Genomic DNA, 18,997 nt, shown 5'->3' on the forward strand with positions numbered 1-18,997 from the left:
GGGGAATTGGAGGAGGCTTGCCCAAAATACACTTAACTATTAAGTTATAGGGTACTAATAGCAGATCCTCTTACTCCAAAATCCTGCCCTATTTTCAGCACTGATACATTCCACAGGAAGGTGGGATATGTTCCATAGGGACCCTTTCTCTCTTACCTATAAGATCATCATATGCTCCTTCATTTGTCAAGGTACTCAGATCTACTCTGCACTCACCACTTGGCTTGATTATGTGAGGAATGCCAAAGAAGAGTTAACAAAAGTGTGTACTTATATCAAGATTTGGAATTTAGACAGTAAATTACACAGTATTTGCTCAAAATACTTGTAGGTAATTAAAGCAATATTATGCCCATTTTACAGATAAGAAAACTAGTACTAGAGCAAGATTATTTAAGGGGAGGAAAAGCAACTGTAAGTTTCTTACTGACTTCAGTTTTTCTCTTCCTGTCAGAGATGCATAAACCAAGGGAAAGGCATGATTATTTGTTTATTGAACAATTGACATCAATTATACACGTGACATCATGTAAAACATCTGTATATTAGTCATATTTTTTAAAAAGCAGAGAAAATTACACTTCAATTTGCACTCAGAGTTCATCAGTTCTCTCTCTGGTGGTGGATAGAATTTTTTCACTCAGACCTTTGGAATTGTCTTGGATCATTGTATTTATCAGAGTAGACAAGTTGTTCACAGTTGATCATCACTGCAGGGTTGCTGTTGCTGTGGACTTCTGGTTCTTCTCACTTTACTTTGTATCAGTCCCTATAGGTTTTGCCATGTGTTTTTTCCTGAAACCACCCTGCCTCATCATTTCTTGTGGCACAGAGATGTTCCACAATAGTCTTCTGCCATGACTTATTGGTTGGCATCCCCTGCCTGACCTCAATTTCCAGTTCTCTGCTGCCACAGAGGGAGCTGCTATAGATGTTTTTGTACTCAAAGGTACTTTTAAAACTAAATGTATTCATATACAACTCTCAGGTTTATAGTTTTAAAAAATCTATGAATTCAATAGAATATAAGCTCCTTGAGGTTAGGAACTGTTTCATTTTTTTGTGTGTCCCTATCACCTAATACAGTGTTGCCTCACAAAAGATTTTTAATAAATGCTTATTAAATATAAAAAGCACTTTTTTCCCTTCCATGACTTTGTATTTAATATTATATGCATTTTGACTAATGTGGAACTTTGTTTAATATGGTTATATATGTATAGCCTATATTGGGTTGCATGCCATCCTGTTGCTTCTAGAATAAAATCTAAACTACTCTTTGACTTTTAAGATCCTTTATTGTTCATACCTGACCTACCTTTCTAGTATCTTTATACATTATTCCCTATTATACAATCCATTCGAGACAAACTGGCCTTTCTGTACTTTACATTTGGTATTTTATCTCCTATCTCCATGCCTTTGTATTGGTGGGTACCCATGCTGGGAGTGCCTTCCCACCTTGTCTCCAAACCATAGAATCCTCATGTTTCCTCAGGACTTAGCAAAGCTTCATCTACTACATGAAACCTTCCCTGATCCCCTCTCTACCTCTTTGAGCCACCAACCATTCCTACATTATCTTGTGTTTATTTTGTATTAAATCTCTGTACACATACCTTTTTTTGCATGCCATTTAGAATGGATGTTCCTTAAGAGCAGGGATTTTATTATTTTATTTTTGTGTTCCTGGTTCTTACCAAATACAGTGCTTTGTATATAATAGTTTCTTCATAAATGTGTATTGATTGATTATTTTTCATTTCTCCAAATCCTTTAAATTACATGTGTGAGGAAGGATGCCAATTTTATTACCAAGAAACCACCAAAAGAGGAAATAAAGGCATTAAAGTCCCTGCCACATATTGTTTCAAGATCCTGGCTTACTGGTTGAGAACCCTTATTTGTAGTAGAATTACAGCAGGTTTCCTCGAAATGCTCCCTGCGAGTGGTAACATCCTCCGTTAGTCCTGGGGACCAAGAGCTTTGACTCACCAGTGTAGATACTCTTCAGTTGGACCTAAAAATGAAAAGTTGGCAAGTCAATATCATTTACTTTTCATTATATTTCTTTTATTGCATATTTCTTGTTCCTCCAATGACTGAGAAAAGGTACCCCTTTTTAATGCCATCCCTCATAGTGTGGTGGTGTGGCTGAGAACAATAGTCTATAAAAATTGAAAATGAATGTACAAACAGGGTCATAGGAAAATGCAGATGGATGTGAGCAGGCTGGAACCTAGAACCAATGAGGAACTAGGGAGAAGAGTAAACTATGCCATAAGGAAAATATTTAATAGGAAGAAAATATAGACTGATCAGTCACATGGCAAAGCAATGCATGATGGCAGACAGACATCCTATAATACTCAATTTTAGCCTTATGGTGTCAGGAGAAAGTAAGGAAGGTCTCTAGTGTATGGGAAGGGCCACTGGAAATTATGGGGGAAAGGGAGGCGAGTATGGACAAGAGTCACACAGCTTGGGTGGCTTGTGGTCTGTGATATCAGCAGGAATGTACAAATGGGATGAGATCACAGATCTATTGGGGTTTTGAGTATTTGTTGCAAAATTAAATACCTTTAAAAGTCTTGGTTATATTATATATCCAAGTAAAGGATGGTGAGAACACACTATCCAACTGCTCGTAGGCAAAATGCACTGTTTTTTAGTGAATTAGAAACTTAATAGGAATAATGAGTATGAAAAGGTGGCCAAAATGTTGATGGTAATCTTAGGCTGAATTAATAAAGGCAAATGTCAGAAAAGATGGAAGCTGATAGTCCTGCCACGCTCTTCTCCAGTCATACCATATCTGGAAAAAGTACGTGAAGTTCTAAATGGGAAATTATAGTGTAATGGGAGATTGGCTAATGGGGGCCCAGATCCTTAGAAGGACATTGACAAAGTGGGGGGCATTCAAGGGAGCTAATAAGGATGATCAAAATATTCAAAAACACCATTTATTTAAAAAAAAATTGTTGAATAAAAAAGGACTATTTAATTTGAACAAGAAAAGGTGGATATAATAGCTGATTTCAAATATTTGAAGGGCTGTCACATAGAAGAGATTAGGTATGGTTTCTTTGGTAGAACTAAAAGTGGCAAGTAGAAGTTACAGAAAAGCAGATTTTAACTTCATAGCAGGAACACATTCTTTTTTTCCCTTATTAATGAGAGCTATCCAAGAGTGGATTGGTTTGTCTCAAAAAGGTACTGTGAGTCAGTATTTATGGTCTTCAAACTGATTTCAGAGTGAGGGATTTCTCTTCAGATACTGGATTAAATGACCCCTGATGCCCCTTCCAACTATCAAATTTTGTGATTTAGAGATTACAGAACTCTATGATCATGAAATTGAAAGAATTAGGAACCATGTGACCAACCTCCTCTGTTTTAGAAAATCCTCATTTAGTCAAAATCTACCTCCCTACAACTCTTATTTGCTTCTATTTCTAATTTTTTTGTTTATGACAATATGTCCAAATATTTGAAGACAGCAATCATGCACCTCCCCCACTTATGCACAACTGTATTATTTTCCATGTTAAACATCCCAAACTCTTTCAACATTTATGGCTCATGTTACAGATTTCAGGCCCTTCCTAGATCAGTTACTTAAGTTTGATTGCATTCCATCTTGTCATTATCGCTTTTTAATATTTTCTGCTATAACTCGAACACAATACTCTAGACGTGATGTGTCCAGTGGACAGGATTATTGGACCATTAGGGTCCACAGCAAAGCTTCTCTTGGTTTCATAAAGTTTTCTTGTCTCCAGATGACAGAAAATGGAATCCAGACTCTGAAGCTTTAAAAGGTGACTAGAGATTTAAATAGTGTTTTAAGAGTTTCTTAGTTCTGAAGATGTCTTTTTGCCTTCTCTCCTAGGAAACCGTACGGAAAACTCATGCAAGTGATACTTATAATACTTACAGTTTTCTGGACCCGAGTCAGCATTCAGTAAGTGTGCCTTAAAAATGTTCATGTGTGTTTACACAAACACACACACATACATATATATGCATGTATATATTGATATGTAAAACTTTAATGATTTAAAACTACACCAATACTTTTGGGACACCTGTATATGTATTTATACACACATTTTTCTATCTTGATGTTCATCTTTATGAAAAGTTCTTTTCTTTAGTCATGAGGTTCCTGAAAAAGTTGGACTCCACATTTTTTTTGGTCTGGCCTGGTACTATAGCCTTGGTTGCAGATAGAGACAGTAGGAGGTATACTCGGTAAAATGATTCCTAATAAGAGATGGTACTATGTAAGGCTGGTTTCTTTAATGAATTAACATTTCCATTACTGGCCATAGGTTAAAATAAAATACATTTTCTTGATTATTTTCATTCTTTACTCTTAGATTATGTCACCCTGGGGAATACTGCCTTCCCATTCAGATGACCCCACAAAGTATAAAGAAATGCCATTGGAGGCAGATTAGCTTGCAAGACCACATTTTTTTCCCAGAGCCATGGAGGAGCAATTCATTTTGTTCTTTTTAAGCTTCTAGATGTGAGTCCTGCCTAGAGATTATTGTAAAAAGGAGTTACAACACTTAAAATGCAGAGAGCATATTTCAGATATCTCAGTGTGTGTGTGTGTGTGTGTGTGTGTGTGTGTGTGTGTTTAGTTCCTAAGCACTTTCTACCTTTCTCATTGCCACCCACACAGGTGCTTGCTTTTCTTTTCTTTTTCTTTTTTGTTCAGAGAAGAAAGCAAGTTTTTTTGTCTTTTCAAATTCCTTTACCCAATAGCTGCTGGTACCCCAGGGTGATTTTTGTTTATAGGAATTCCTTGCTTATATCTGCTTTATATGCATTACCCCCTTTAAATCTTATCAAAGCCCACCTATTAGATAGGTATCAGAGGTATAATTGTTTTCATTTTGCAAAAGAGGAAACTAAGATTCAATAATTTGTCTAAGGTCACAGAGCAAATAAGTGTCAGAGGGAGGATAGGAACTCAGTTCTCCCTAAACTGAGGCCTAATACTCTAACATACCATGTTGTCTCTTGATTGCTTTGTGTCTAATAACAATATCTGTGGCTTCAGAATCACAAATTGGCCTTGAACATTAGGGATTGAACCCACTTAGGGACCCAGCTATAGGAAGGCAGGGGGAAAGAGATACCCTACTCTTTCACCCAGCTTTTCCAAGGCCCTTGAAAAAAAATCTAGGAAAATTTGGCGATAAAGATGAACTTTTTAGAAGTCTTAGTTCAGGATGTTTTAACATATAATTTTAGTTTCTATATTGGAACTAATAACTATAGCCCACTTTTGAAATGGAAGTCTAATTTGGTATCTTAAATATCATTCCATGTCACATCAGATCCCACCTGAAAGTGAAGGCTGTGGGAATTTGTAACATGATCAGTTCTGATCAAAAAAGACTTCATTTTGCCTCTTAGCGGTAGGGCTTGACTCTTATTTTTGCTATGACATTTGCATTTGTGAATTGAGAGAAGAAGAAAGAAAGAAGAGATTGTGTATTAGCTATTAGATACATCAGTATGACTGAGTGCAACCCTGATCATCCAAAGCTTGTATCACACAGGAGATTAGGGACACTGCTTTTGTTCCTCTTAATAAAGGGAATTTCATGTCTAATTCCCTATGTGCCACATCAATCCTTAAAGCCTTTGAAGTTCACGTTCTAGCATTCCCTGAAAGCAACTCGACTCTGTGGGTGGAAAGGAGGGGGCTGTTTGTCATGAGACTTGCTTGTATCGGTTTGGTAGCACTGAACATGTGGGTACTTTTAGCATTCTCTGTACTGACTGGGATCTCTCTCCTAAAGCTGTTGCATGGTGATAAAGAAAAGGGAGAACAAGAGGAAAGAGGGTATCAGGACTGGTTTTTCTGTTTGTATGTTGTTCTATTTATTTATTTATTTTTGTTCTGCCACCCTTCCTAATGTGATACAAATTACTGCTACTCCTAAAGAAATTCTAGTTGCAATCTTGGATTGAGTCTGAAGTTTCTAACCTAGGGGAGTCCTTGGTCCCTGAGATAATTAGTGAAACATTGTAAGAGAGCTCATGTTAATTTGTCTATGGATATGATATTTCCGTATCTACAACTGCAGTCTAAGGAAGAAAATATTAATTTGCTCCCACAGACAAGCGCATGGATTTCTGGTAGCATTTTTTTTCAAGAGAGAAAGAACAGAAAAACTCTCATTTGGAAGGGTTCGGGCTGCCGCCAAATCTCTGTGTGCATAATTGGTGTCATTATTTTCCCTTGTGATCATAACCTAACTGGAACAATGAATATCAATCAACTTCCAGGGCCAAAGGGTCATTTTCCCCCCAGAACAAAGATTGAAGTCCAGGGTGTCGCTTGGTAACCAGGCTGGGAGATGAGTGGGCTCCTAAGTAGCCCATATGGCCGGGCGCTGTGCCCTCTTCACCCATGACATGATATACTCATGTAGAACACCACTGATTATGAAGTAGTTTGTCCTTTTTCCTTATTTAAAATGAAATCTTATAAGAGCAATAAAATTTCATCTGGAAACTGGTTGCATCCTGGGAACATGACTGCATTGAGGTTTTCAAACCAAAAAAAAAAAAAAAAGAGGCAGTGGCTTGGTCTGAGATGAAGGCTTGATGTCTCCTTCAGCAAGCATTGCTTTATTTCCATTCCACACCCCTTACTCTTAGACATCTTTCTGTTTTCTTTCCTGGGATATAACATTTATGTGGTTCTTGGCTTGAAATAGACAAAAAGGATCGAGACAGTAGGCCAGACAATGAGTCCATGTTAAATCAACTTGATCTAATAGGAGGTTATACAGCCCTTTTACTTTTCTTCTCTGAATTTTTATAGATAGATAGATATGTATGTATATGCGCATATATTTATGTGTATATGCACACATACATGTTCATATTATAGATGTATATTGTATACATGTATATATATGTGTGTATACATACACACACACGGTATTTATTTTTCTTTATTTTACCTCCTCCCCTTCCTGGGGCGGGGCGGGGGGGGGGAAGGGAAGGAAAAAGGAAACCAGAACTGGTGTAACAATTATGCATAGGCAATTAAAACCCATTCTTATATTGTCCATATCCAAAAGTGTATGTCTCATTCTGCATACTTAGTTTATTACTTTTGTGTCAGGAGGTGGGTGGCATTCTTTATCCCCATTCCTCTGGTGAGGGTTGGTTATTATGAAAGGAAGAGTTCCTAAGTCTTTCAAAGTTGTTTATCCTTACAGTGTTTTTGCTCTGCTCTGAATTTTTAAGAGGGAGGTACAGGAGTTTTAGAGCAGTAAAGTCCTTTGTTGAGATTGATCTTCTGGAGATGTATACACTACCCTTCTACTATAGGAGTCCTCAGATCAGGAGGAACATTGTTGGAAGAAAACAAGTATAATAACTGGTATTTAAGTCATATTCTAATGTTAATTAAGTACCTACAATATTTTATTTGACTTTTGTTGGTGTTAAGCCATGTTGGATTCTTTGTGGCCCCATGGTCTACATAACATGTCCAGGCCTTTCTATTCTCCAATATCTCTCCAAATCTGTCCAAGTTCATGTTCCATGTTTCCATGTTTCCATCTGTCCAACTAATCCCATGCTGTCCCCCCTTTTTTTTAACCTTCCATCCTTCACGATATCAGGGTCTTTTCCAAATTAGGTAGTACAGATTTTGTTAAAAATATTTTACTCATGAAAATGGTGACCTCAGAATGCTAACCTCAGAAGAGGTTAATGATTTGTCCATTTTTACCTAACTACAGAATGTCAGAGAAGAGATTTGCACCCAAGTCTTTCTCCTACTTAAAAGTAGTGCTCTATCCATTGTGCTATGTTACTTGTCTAAAGGAGAGTCCATGCTATTCTTTAAGTCCACCATCCCAACTGTGGGTATCCTCTTGCCATACATAATTCCTCTTTTTCTTTTTTTTTGTCTTTTTGGAGGGAGGTGAAGGTAAGGCAATTGGGGTTCAGTGACTTGCCCAAGGTCACACAGCTAGTAAGTGTCAAGTGTCTAAGGCCAAATTTAAATTCAGGTCCTCCTGACTCCAGGGCCAGTGCTCTGTTCTCTGTACCACCTAACTGCCCCAATTCCTCTTTTTCTTCTTCACTCAAGGGTCACCTCTCTGTTGATGAACCCACAATTGTCACCTAAACTCTTGTTCTCTATATCATCCTGATTGGGATCCTTACTCACATATCTTACCATCACTTCAGATTGAAAATGTCCAGTGTTAATTAACTTTCCTCTAAATTCCCTATTTGGAAAGGCAGCTAGGTAGTGTAGTGTGTGTTAGATTTGAAGTCAGAAAAAAAATCTGTGTTTAAATCTTGCCTTGGGTACTTATTAGCTGGGTGACCCTGGAAAAGTCATTCAGCCTCTTTTAGACTTAATTTTTCTCTTCTGTAAAATTTGGATAAGAATAGCACCTACTTTACAGAGTTGTAGGGATCAAACAAGATAGCATATGTAAAACATTTTGCAAATAAAATTCTCTCTCTCTATATATATATGTATAGGAATATATACATACATATATATGTAATTTTACACACACACAGTTGCTGTTGTCATCATCACCATCATTAACACCATCATCCAAACCACCATCTTCTTAGCCATCCAGGTTTGGAAGTTCAGAACTGTCTGATTTTTCTTCATCTTCATCTCTCAAGTCCAGTCAATCTTCAATTTCTCTCCCTTATTCATTTGCAATATATCCCATACCTTATTTCTTTGTCTACTGCTGCCATCCTTTTCTTTTCTCTGGTTTCCATGTCTCCAGGAATTTCCCCTCCAAGCCCACGTGCCACAACAGATTGATTTTTCTAACATGCCGATGTAGACAACATGCTAGTTTGTATCTGATTTGTCTAGGTGGCATTTGCCCAGATTGCATTAAGTGCATCTAGTGATAACATAGCCCTTAGTGGAATGCAGTATTTTTTTTAAGTGTGAGGGATGGCTTGTATATGTGGACAAACTTGGGAGGTGCAGAGTTGTGTTCAAGGAATCACTAATGGTTCTAGGCTGTAACCTAGATTATGAAGGGAAGGTAGTATGGAAGAAGACTAGGAAGGGAAAAACCTGCTTTAATGGGAGCCCTTTAATGCCAGGCTAAGGAGCTTATATTTTTTTCCTTTATGTAATGGGGAATCCCTGAAGATTTTTCAGCAAGGGAAAGACATGTTTAGATCTATTAGGCCTTACTTAGGAACACTATTTTAGCAGGAGACAAGGCAATCAAATATGGAGAACAATCCAGAGTTGAATTAGCTAAGTGGGTCAAAGTGGTCAAGGAGGAAGATGAGGCCTTGAACTGAGATGACATAGTTTGCATTAGGGGCAGAGCAGATTTTGCATTATGGGGGAGAAAAAAATGTTAAATTTGCCTGGAAATCATCAGTTACTGTTCTGGTTACTAGAAATAGGCTGCAGATTTGTTCTATTGCTCTCTTTTTTCAGGTTTTATACCAAATATCCAATGCTACACAAGTAGATGCTTTAAGGAAAGTCATCACATAGCTAAATAACAAGGCGATATTTTTTTCAGTTACTTCACTCAGACCAGGGACTAGAACTGTTTATAGATCTGCTAAATATCATGGGGTTCCAAGTCCCTTTCAGGAATTTGTGGATCTCTCAATGATTTCCAGAAAACCACAGGGACCAAACAAACCTGGTAGGGAGAGTGGTAATAAGACAAAAGAATAGCTAACTTTCTTTGGTGAGACCCGGGAGACATGAAGAGGCCTTTCTGTCCCTGAGCGGCTATTCAGCCAGAGACAAACTCCTTCCAAGTGCAGATTTCTAGACCATCTGTTAAATATAAGGAAAGTGCCCTTAGAATTTAGGTAATCTGAGAGCTATGAAGAAGATTTTTTTTCCTAATGATTTACCTCTCCTGGGTGACTTGTGTGTATCTAGGGAGCTGATGAATTGTATCTTCTCCTAGGGATCTCTAAATATGTTTGTGGTGAAAAATCGTTTACTATCCTCGAACAATTTTTCTGTTTCTGTGAATTGGGTACAGTTGTAGTTTTCCCAGGAATTTGGGGAGGGGGCCAATATCATCACATTTCACAGGGACAGGCTTTTCATAGATGTGTGTATACACACACATATGTACACACAATATGCCTATATATGCATATATACACATAATATATGTGTGTATATATGTACATAGTATATGTATGTATAGGTGTGTGTGCACATTTAATATATATGTATATGTGTGTATACATGCATAATATATGCATGTTTATGTATGTATGTGTGTATATATTAAATCTATGGATGTTCAGATCTTTGATTTCACTATTGTACAGTACTGCTGGTGAGTAATAACAATATTCAGCAACTAATTCCAAGTTGCTTTTACGAAGGTGGATTAATTTAGTCTCATAATCACTGAATTAAATTGTGAGGCTCCTAATGCAAACAGATAATAAATTTCAGTTCAGGAAACAGGGAGGGAGCCAAGTGTTTCCCTGTAGTCGGGTAAACCTTGCTTCATCCAGCATCCTGGACCAACAATCTTTCCAAAAAGGGAGCCCCCAGGATGCTTCCCTGCACCCTTTCCTGAAGGTCATTGCCAACTCCGGAATCATCTTCCCTTCCAAGTGACAGCCGTTTATGCTCTGCAGAGGGAGACCTATTCTACTAAGTCCATAAACCTGTATCCTTTCCAGGATCAATGTACATTTACAGCTGCTCATGTATTAATAACAGGGATGTCCGTGGCCATGACCTACCTGAATCATTACACACTAATCAGATGAGGCAATTTGGAGCAGATTGATTAGTGACTGGTGTCCTCCTCGGTGTCCAGGCAGGAGGACACAAGGCTCCCCGCACCACCCCTGAGCAGATGGTGCAATAACGTGATCATAACTACGCAGTTGGCCCAGCGCTGGCTCAGTGAAGGGGATCTCAGAGTCTCGGCACGCTAGTCAGAGCTAACTAGCAAAGGGGGTGACCTTGCTCTTTTCTAGGATGAAATGTTTTAACCCCTGGTGTAAAATCTGGATGCTTAGAGCCCTCTGTCTTGGTAGTTCCTGCTGCCTGATGTACAGTGATTACCCTTCCTTTGGAAAGGGACAGTGATCGAGGGTGGATGAGTGGGTAGTTTGCCTCTGGCTTCAAAGGTGCATTGTCTTGGAGCTACCGGAACAAAGTCCCCTTCCCTTCCCCCTCCTGCCATCCCATAAATTAATCAGCCCTAGGTAGTGAAAACCCATGCAAATTTCACTTGTCAATTGCATATTTAATATATTTACTACGTTACCTCAAATTCAAATTTCATCCCCCAACCCTCTTCCTTCCCTCAAAGGACCCGACCCCCTGTGGACAAGCAGGTGTGTAGGGGTTTGGGGGAGAGCTCAGGCAAGTTGTTACCTTTTCTCCACCATCTTTGCTCCACTCCACAGTAATCTTTGTCTTATTCATCATTATGTTCCCAGTGGCATCTAGTAAAAATGACTACCTACTATAGGTGCTCAGTAATTATTTGTTTTTTAATAACATTTTGTTTTTCCCCAATTACAGGTAACAAACAATTTTTAACATTCACTTTTTACAATTTTGAGTTTCAAACTCTCCCTTCCCCTCCCTCCCTTCCCCTCGCCTGTCCTTGAGATGGTAAGCAATATGATAGAGTTTATACATGTTCAGTCATGTAAAACATATTAGTCCATATTAGACATTTTGTGGAAGAAAACTTGTACCAAAAAAAAGGAAGTACATGCTTCAGTTTGTGTTCAGACTTCACCAGTTCTTTCTCTGGAGGAAGACAGCATTTTTCATCTTGAGTCCTTTGGGGTTGTCTTGTATAATTGTATTGCTCAGAATAGCTAAGTCATTAACAGCTGTTCATCATACAGTATTGATGTTAGTCTGTATAGGGTTCTCCTGGTTCTACTCATTTTACTCTGTATCAGTTCTTCTAAGTGTTTCCAGGATCTTCTGAAATCATCCTGCTCGTCATTTCTTACAGCACAAGAGTATTCAAGCACAATGCTATACCACACCTTGTTCAGTCATTCCCCAAGTGATGGGCATTCCCTCAGTTTCCAGCTCTTTTCCACCACAAAAAGAGTTGCTATAAATATGTTTGCATAAATAAGTTATTTCTCCTTTTTTAAGAATCTCTTTCAGTGATTATTTGTAAATAATGCATATATATAATTTGAGTCTCTCTTAAAGATTATGGTAGCAACATTTACTTTCCAAGTATCTCCCCCTCCAATCTAGTATCTATCTGTCTCTGTCATATACACTATGTTCCTCTCCTGTTCCAAGTACCATGTTTCCCTTTATTATCCATGCATCCTCTCTCCCTAGTGAAATGTAAGTTGGTTGGAGGAAAGGACTCTTTCCCTTTGTTTTTCTATGCTCACCACTGAACACTGAGATCTGTACATAGTAGGCTTTTAATAAATCATTTGTTACCTTAACTGAATTGAATTCTTCATTATAATTATGAAAATAGATGTCTTCTGGATTTCCTATAGGCTAGGATGCTGGAATATTGTCAGACAACAAAATGAACCATTTCCCCTCATCCTGTGAAGTCTTGCTCAGGCTCTCTTGGCTGCTGTTTCTCCCTGTGTTGTCATTACCTCTTTTACCTCAGATGGTACAATTTGTTTTAAACCAGTTTCTGGTGCATTAAAAGACTGACATTCTTAATAGCTCTGTCGCCAATGCTACAACAGGCAGCTGAGAAGATGCAAGAGATGCCGGCAGGAGACAGGGTTGTCACAGCAGTGTGTGCAACATTGAGGTGGTGAGAGGCAACGGAAAAAAATAATTAGTTTAGTTAAAAGTAAATGAAATGCAAACTGAAACATGGTTAATACCAGGCTTCTCAGGAGGTAGAGTTGACAATCTTCCTCCAGATTTTGAAGAAAATTGATGGAATCAGTAGCTACTAATAATTAAAGTCACTTCAACTACATTTCTCAATCAATCAGCAAGCATTTGTTAAAAACCTACTATGTGCCAGGCTCTGTGTTAGGTGTGTGTGTGTGTGTGTGTGTGTGTAACAATCTGCAATTGTAGTAGTAGTATTAGTAGCAGCAGCAGCAGCAGTAGTAGTAATAGCAGTAGGAGTAGGAGCAGTAGTAATTATATAACACCTTAGGCCCTTGGATGTGACCTTTTGACTGGGTCCAAGTTTTATAGAACAAATCCTTTTATTAAGGGAATTTGTTCTGTGAAGGTTGAATTCAGTCAAAGGGGCACACTTGAGGAGTTGGTTGCAGGTTCCCCACCCCTGCCTTAGCGTTTGCAAAGCATTTTGTGGTATGTTATCTTGCACCATAATATATTTGTGCATACTTCACCACCCCGTTACATTTTAAGCTCCTTAAGAACAAAAAAGCAGGTTGTTTTTTGTTTCTGTTTTTATAGCACCAGACATAGTACTTTGTGCATAGAAAGTGCTTACTATTTGTCAAATGTCATGATAAACTTGAAGCTTCAGGGTTGATATTCCCATGTAATTTTATCACAATTCACTATCAATACCATATTCAAACCTGAAACTGCAGGTTGGGTTAGTATGCTCTGAGAAATATAGTATATAAGAAGAATGAGACCCAGGCTTCCTGATCTATATCATGCCAATTAGATGATAGACTTTGATGATGTCAACCTTCTTTGTTCTAATTAGTTATTTCTGCTCACACTCTTGATAAAAACCTTGTGCGTTCTGGGAGATTTCTCTCTGGGGTCAGGGAGAACATTTCCTCTGCTTCTAAAGGTACAAGACTGGCTCTTTTTTTGCTTCACAGATGCTAAACCAATATCCCATTGCTTCTAAAGCATCCAGGGCACTCCCAGGACCCCAGGAGCAATCTTGCAATGGGGAGAGTCTTGCTTTTGGGGCTTTTACCTGGATTTCTATCTAAATCCTCCATTGAATGCTATAGTTTAGTTGGCAGGAGAATTCCTGAGGGAGTGCTGCTTGTACAAGGTTTAAGCAATTTATGGTGATAGATTCTGCTGCAAATGGTACCATTAAATATATGGGATAGATTGGATGACTTGGTTCCATTACTTTCTGATAAAGACAGGAAAAATTGAAATTCAAGTTTTGGAGTATGGAATTTAAAAAAAATAGTTCTGTGTTGGATCCTAGGTTGAAGAGTGGGGTCTTTTTATTTTAATCCCCTCCTCTGCACCTTCATTTATTTCTTCATAAGCATCAATGTATTTCATAAAATGGAGTTTTTACCAAATACTATTGAAATGGGAGGGATGAGGGTGGGATGAGAAGAGAAAGATGTGTTGTGTTTCCAGCACATGCAGCAAAGGGAAAAAGAGTTGGATTTGGAGTCAGAAGGACTGAATTCACATCCTGACTGTTACTTGCTCTCTATGTGGCATTGGGCATGTGGCATAACCTTTCCTGGCCACAGTTTCCTTCTCTATAAGATGTGGGGCTTGAACCAGATGACCTCTAAGATTGTTCCTGGATTCAAATCTGCGATTCTGATATCTTGAAGATTACTTTACTCTGTCAGTCCTTTAGGAGTGTGGTACCAAATTAGGAAGAGCATGGTGCTTGAAGTCAGTAACCTCACGTGAACCGCATGTAGCCAGGATTTGAACCAGTCCTACTGACTCCAAAGACAGTGATCTTTCTGCTGCTCCAAGCTAGGAGGTGGCCTATTTTCTGCATAGTCAGTCCGCTGTGTGATAATGACCATGCCTTTGTGAACCTCTGTGAGACAAGTCAACTAACCTTTGTGAGCCTCAATTTCACCATTTGTGAAATGAGGATAATAAGAAGTAGTGTGTCGTACAGTGAAGAATATTGGTATCAGGGTGTCAGGAAACCCTGTTTCTAATTCTGGCTCTTCCATGACAGAATTTTTTCTGTCATAAAACAACCAGTTTATGACCTTGGGCAAATCTCTTAGCTTACTTTGACTTTGGTTTAATCATTTGTGAAGAAGGGTTTTTTTACATGTTTAATTCAAATAAATTCGACAATTCTTTGTTTATTATGTACCTGCTGGGTGCCAGGCATTGTGCTGCAGGAATAGGAGAGTGGAAGGAGAAGAAAACAGGTACAAAGGCAAAAGCAAAAGAAAATAGTTCCCCCCCTGAAGTAGCTTACATTCTATTGGAGGATACAATTTGGACACAGATAAGTAACCACAAAATATATGAAAAGTAAATGCTAAGTAATTCTTTGCAGTGGAGATTGAGGAAGGAGGAAGAAGAGGAAGAAAGAGGAAGATCACAGAGCATCCTATAAGACTTGATATTTGATCTGGGTCTTGAAAGGAGCTGGGAATTCCAAGCAGCAGAGATTACAAGGGAGAGCTTTCCAACCATGAAGGGCAGTTTATGCACAGACATGGGGGCAGGAGATGAAATGTTGCATATTGGGAGTAGTTAGTAAGCCAATTTGACTGGAACACAGAGTACATGAGAGAGAATACCAAACTAGACTTGAAGCAAAGGACAGGTTGGAGCCAGATTGTGAAGGGATTTCAAGGTCAAACAGAGGAGTTCACATTTTGTCTTAGCAGTAATAGGGAGCCATTGAAGCTTCTTGAGAAGGGTAGATTAATGGTGTATGGTACTTGCTAACTTTAAAGATGTGTCTAGTTTGAGTACTCTAGTGAATATGTTGTGTATTTCATAAGGTTTTTTAAAGGATCAAATCATGTATTATATGTGGGAGTGCTGTGCATTGGAGAAAGTATATGTATCATCATTATTATGATCATCAGTATTAACAGAAAAGATCATATCCTCATTACTACCCTGCAGCTTGAAGTCCCATTGAGAAATCAGCAATTTGCAATTGATAATGATATGCAGTAATCAGCCCTTAAAACTGTATGAATTGGAAGAGACTTAATTCAGTGAATGAAGCACCCACTATGTGTTAGAAGCCATGAAGTATATAAGGAACAGAAAGGCCCCACCCTTGAGCAGCTGAAGTTCTGATGAAAGCATGATTTTTGTTTTCTGCCTGTATGCCTTGCCTTGCTTCTGAAAGCCCCACTTAAATCAAGGCCCTTTTTCATTCTATCACAGTTCCCATTTGTGGGGCCATCCAGTTAAATCCCTGACATTTGTCCATGATGGCATTCAGTACCGGCATGAAAGGGAAACTCAAAAACAAAGGTGGATTTCATTTCAGAATGTCCTGATGGAGTCTCCTGCATCACAGTCTTAATTTCCTCCTTCTTCTGGGTCACGTTGTTACTTTTTATCTGTATTCAAGGGGAAAAAAAACGCATGCACATTAAGAACTGTGGTAGGAGAAACCATATAATCTCTAATGATCTCCTCAAGTGACATATTTAGCAATTATGCCAGTGACTCCAGCAGTGAGCATTCCCTATTATTTCCCAGCTCTTCCTAATTAATAAATGTCTTGGGATGGAAAAAGAAAATCATTAACCAGACACCATGCATCTTCATGGTGCCACTCCAGTTTAAAAAGAAAAAAAAAAGCTTGTACTAGAAAACAAAGCAAAAGAAAATAAATGGTGAGCAGAGAGAATTGAGGTTAAAACAAAGAAAGTTTTCCTTCTTTCTGAGCTCATTTTGTGATGAAGTTTATCCCCCTTATGGACCCTTTAAATGTTTTTGAGATGTAAGTATAAAGAATCATTTCTTCTAGGCAAATGCTGATCTCTTTCACAGGGGTCTAATCCTAAATCATGCTTACTCCCTAAGGAGGTAGAGACCTCAGCTGAAGGAGAAGCTCATTCTTGATTCTCAGGATATATCCATCTATGTGACCTTGGTAAAAAAGCTATTTAGTTATTTTTATAGGGAACACATAGAGATAAAATGATGAAGTTTGGCTAAAGGATCTATCAACCTTTTCTAGAACTAATATTTTATGATTCTTGTGGTATGGTAGAAAGAACACTGACCATGGAGTCAGAAGACTCATGTTATTCATGTTATTTACCATATAACCCAGTACAATTCATTTAATCACTCTGAGCCTGTTTCCTCATTTTTATAACAGGATAATACTTGTATTACTTGTAGAATTATTGTGCTTTGAAAAATATTAAAGTAGTATATATTTTAAAGTATCATTTTGTATAACATATTTTAGCCACTATGGATTATGTTAACATGAGCTGTTTAAAGTTACTATTAACCAGAATTTGTTTTTTATCTGTACTTAAATATTTTCACCCTATTCTTTCTTTATGTGTTCTTTGAGCCATAATTCAGTCAGTCTTTTAGTATTAAATTTTATCATAAAATATATGTGCGCAACCATATATAAACATATTCACATATATACATATGCCTGTATTTTTGTGTCCCCATATATAAATGTGCATGTGTGGACTACTTGTTTGACCTTGTACAAGCAATTTAACATCTCTGAACCTAATTTTCCTTCTCTGTAAATTGAGGAAGTTGTGCCAGAAGACTTCTATATGCTTCCTTCCCATGCTAAATTATGATCCTTTGATGGGTCTTATGGGTCTGTGATCTATTAATCTATTTCTGCATCCCTGGTACAGATAATGAGCCCTTAATGCCTACTCATCCCGTATAATCCTTGCCCAAAACCTTCTAAATTCTCCAGAAAGTATCTACTCAATGAACAGAAGATCTTCCTCTGGCTGTTTCAGTTATTCCTGGGCACCAAAGTAGTGCTAAGTCAAGTTATCCATTTCTTATTTTTGCTATAAAACTGGTTCACCTCATACTTGAAGATGTCTTTTGAATCACTTGTCCCACACAAGTCATCACTGGTAATGTATGAATTAGACTTTCACTAACATATGTCTTTCCATTGATTGACACCTGGCATGATTGTTCTGAAACTGTGATTTTAAGCTAAAAGGAGTGACTGGGAGATCAATGATAATAAGAAGGTGAGGTTTTGTAGTAGCAAGCAGTCCAATATCACTACAGCTGCTGCACAGTTTCCTAAATGGGATTCTATTTGTTACACTTTTCACTTAATTTTAAGGTCATTTAATTTTTCCATTGATAAGAATAGAATTTCTGATGTGGATATATACATATATTTGTAGAGCTTGTTAATCAGTAAAAATAAGCAACACAAGTATATCATTAATTTCTTTGGCTAAAAATCTAATACAATTCAATTTCCCACAGAGCAAGAAGACCCTTGAACTGAAAAAAATGTTAATTTTAAGGTCCCCTACTTTATGTTTATTCCATAAAAGAATACTTGAAAGGTTAGAAATTCTGAAGGGAAAATAAATGGATGTCTCTTGTGACTTCAATAAAACAGATCTTATAGTGTATTAAATGGAGCCTAAGAGTTCATCTTCACTAAATATCATATGGTTTACTATTTTCTCAAAGAAAGCAATTATATATATACATATATATATACACACACACACATATATGTGACAACAAATATAAATATAAATATATATATATATATATATTTACTGAAACTCTTGTGCTTACTAAAATACTTACTTTTGGAATAACACTAAAAACATTTTCATATCCAAATGGGGCTGAAAAGCCACTTGTCATAAGGGTAGATGGATGCCTTGGGAGTACAGCAGTATAGAGAAAGACTTGAAAAGTTGGTAGAATCAGAAATTGAGTGGGGAATCCCAAGGTGCTCTAGCCTCTATCCTAGCAGGTAGAATGGAAAGTAACCAAAGATAGCAGAGAAGATAGCAGATAGAGAGGATAAGGGGTAGCATGGTGATATGGGAAAACCATTGTATTTGGAGTCAGACGATCTGAGTTTGAGTTCTATCTCTACAATATGTGTGACTTTAGACAAGTTGCTTCACTTCTGTAAGACTATTCCCTCTTTTGGTAAAATGGGTGGGGGGGGTAAGGTTTGATGTACTTGCTATTTTTGATGGTTGCCTTCAGCTCTAAATCTGAAGACCCAGATGTTTTCCAGGCATCTATTCACAATAATGAACAACAAAATTCTTACTTTTTAATCATGTTGATTTATTGGCTTGT

At 37.8% G+C, this 18,997-nt stretch overlaps 1 protein-coding gene across 24 annotated transcripts in view; it reads left to right on the forward strand.

Annotated features, from left to right (window-relative positions):
* RBFOX1 (RNA binding fox-1 homolog 1) overlaps nucleotides 1-18,997 on the forward strand; it is a 1,748,893-nt gene that overhangs the window by 299,353 nt on the left and 1,430,543 nt on the right. For all 24 annotated transcript variants that reach the window (XM_069085342.1, XM_069085412.1, XM_069085369.1 and 21 more), the window contains exon 2: nucleotides 3,893-3,964. In XM_069085342.1, the coding sequence (XP_068941443.1) occupies nucleotides 3,893-3,964 (72 nt within the window). The remainder of the gene's footprint in view (nucleotides 1-3,892; nucleotides 3,965-18,997) is intronic.

The sequence above is a fragment of the Petaurus breviceps genome, unplaced genomic scaffold (assembly GCF_028583685.1).
Source record: "Petaurus breviceps papuanus isolate PSGF00001 unplaced genomic scaffold, PetGlider_PUasm1.0 118, whole genome shotgun sequence".
NCBI lineage: Eukaryota > Metazoa > Chordata > Mammalia > Diprotodontia > Petauridae > Petaurus > Petaurus breviceps.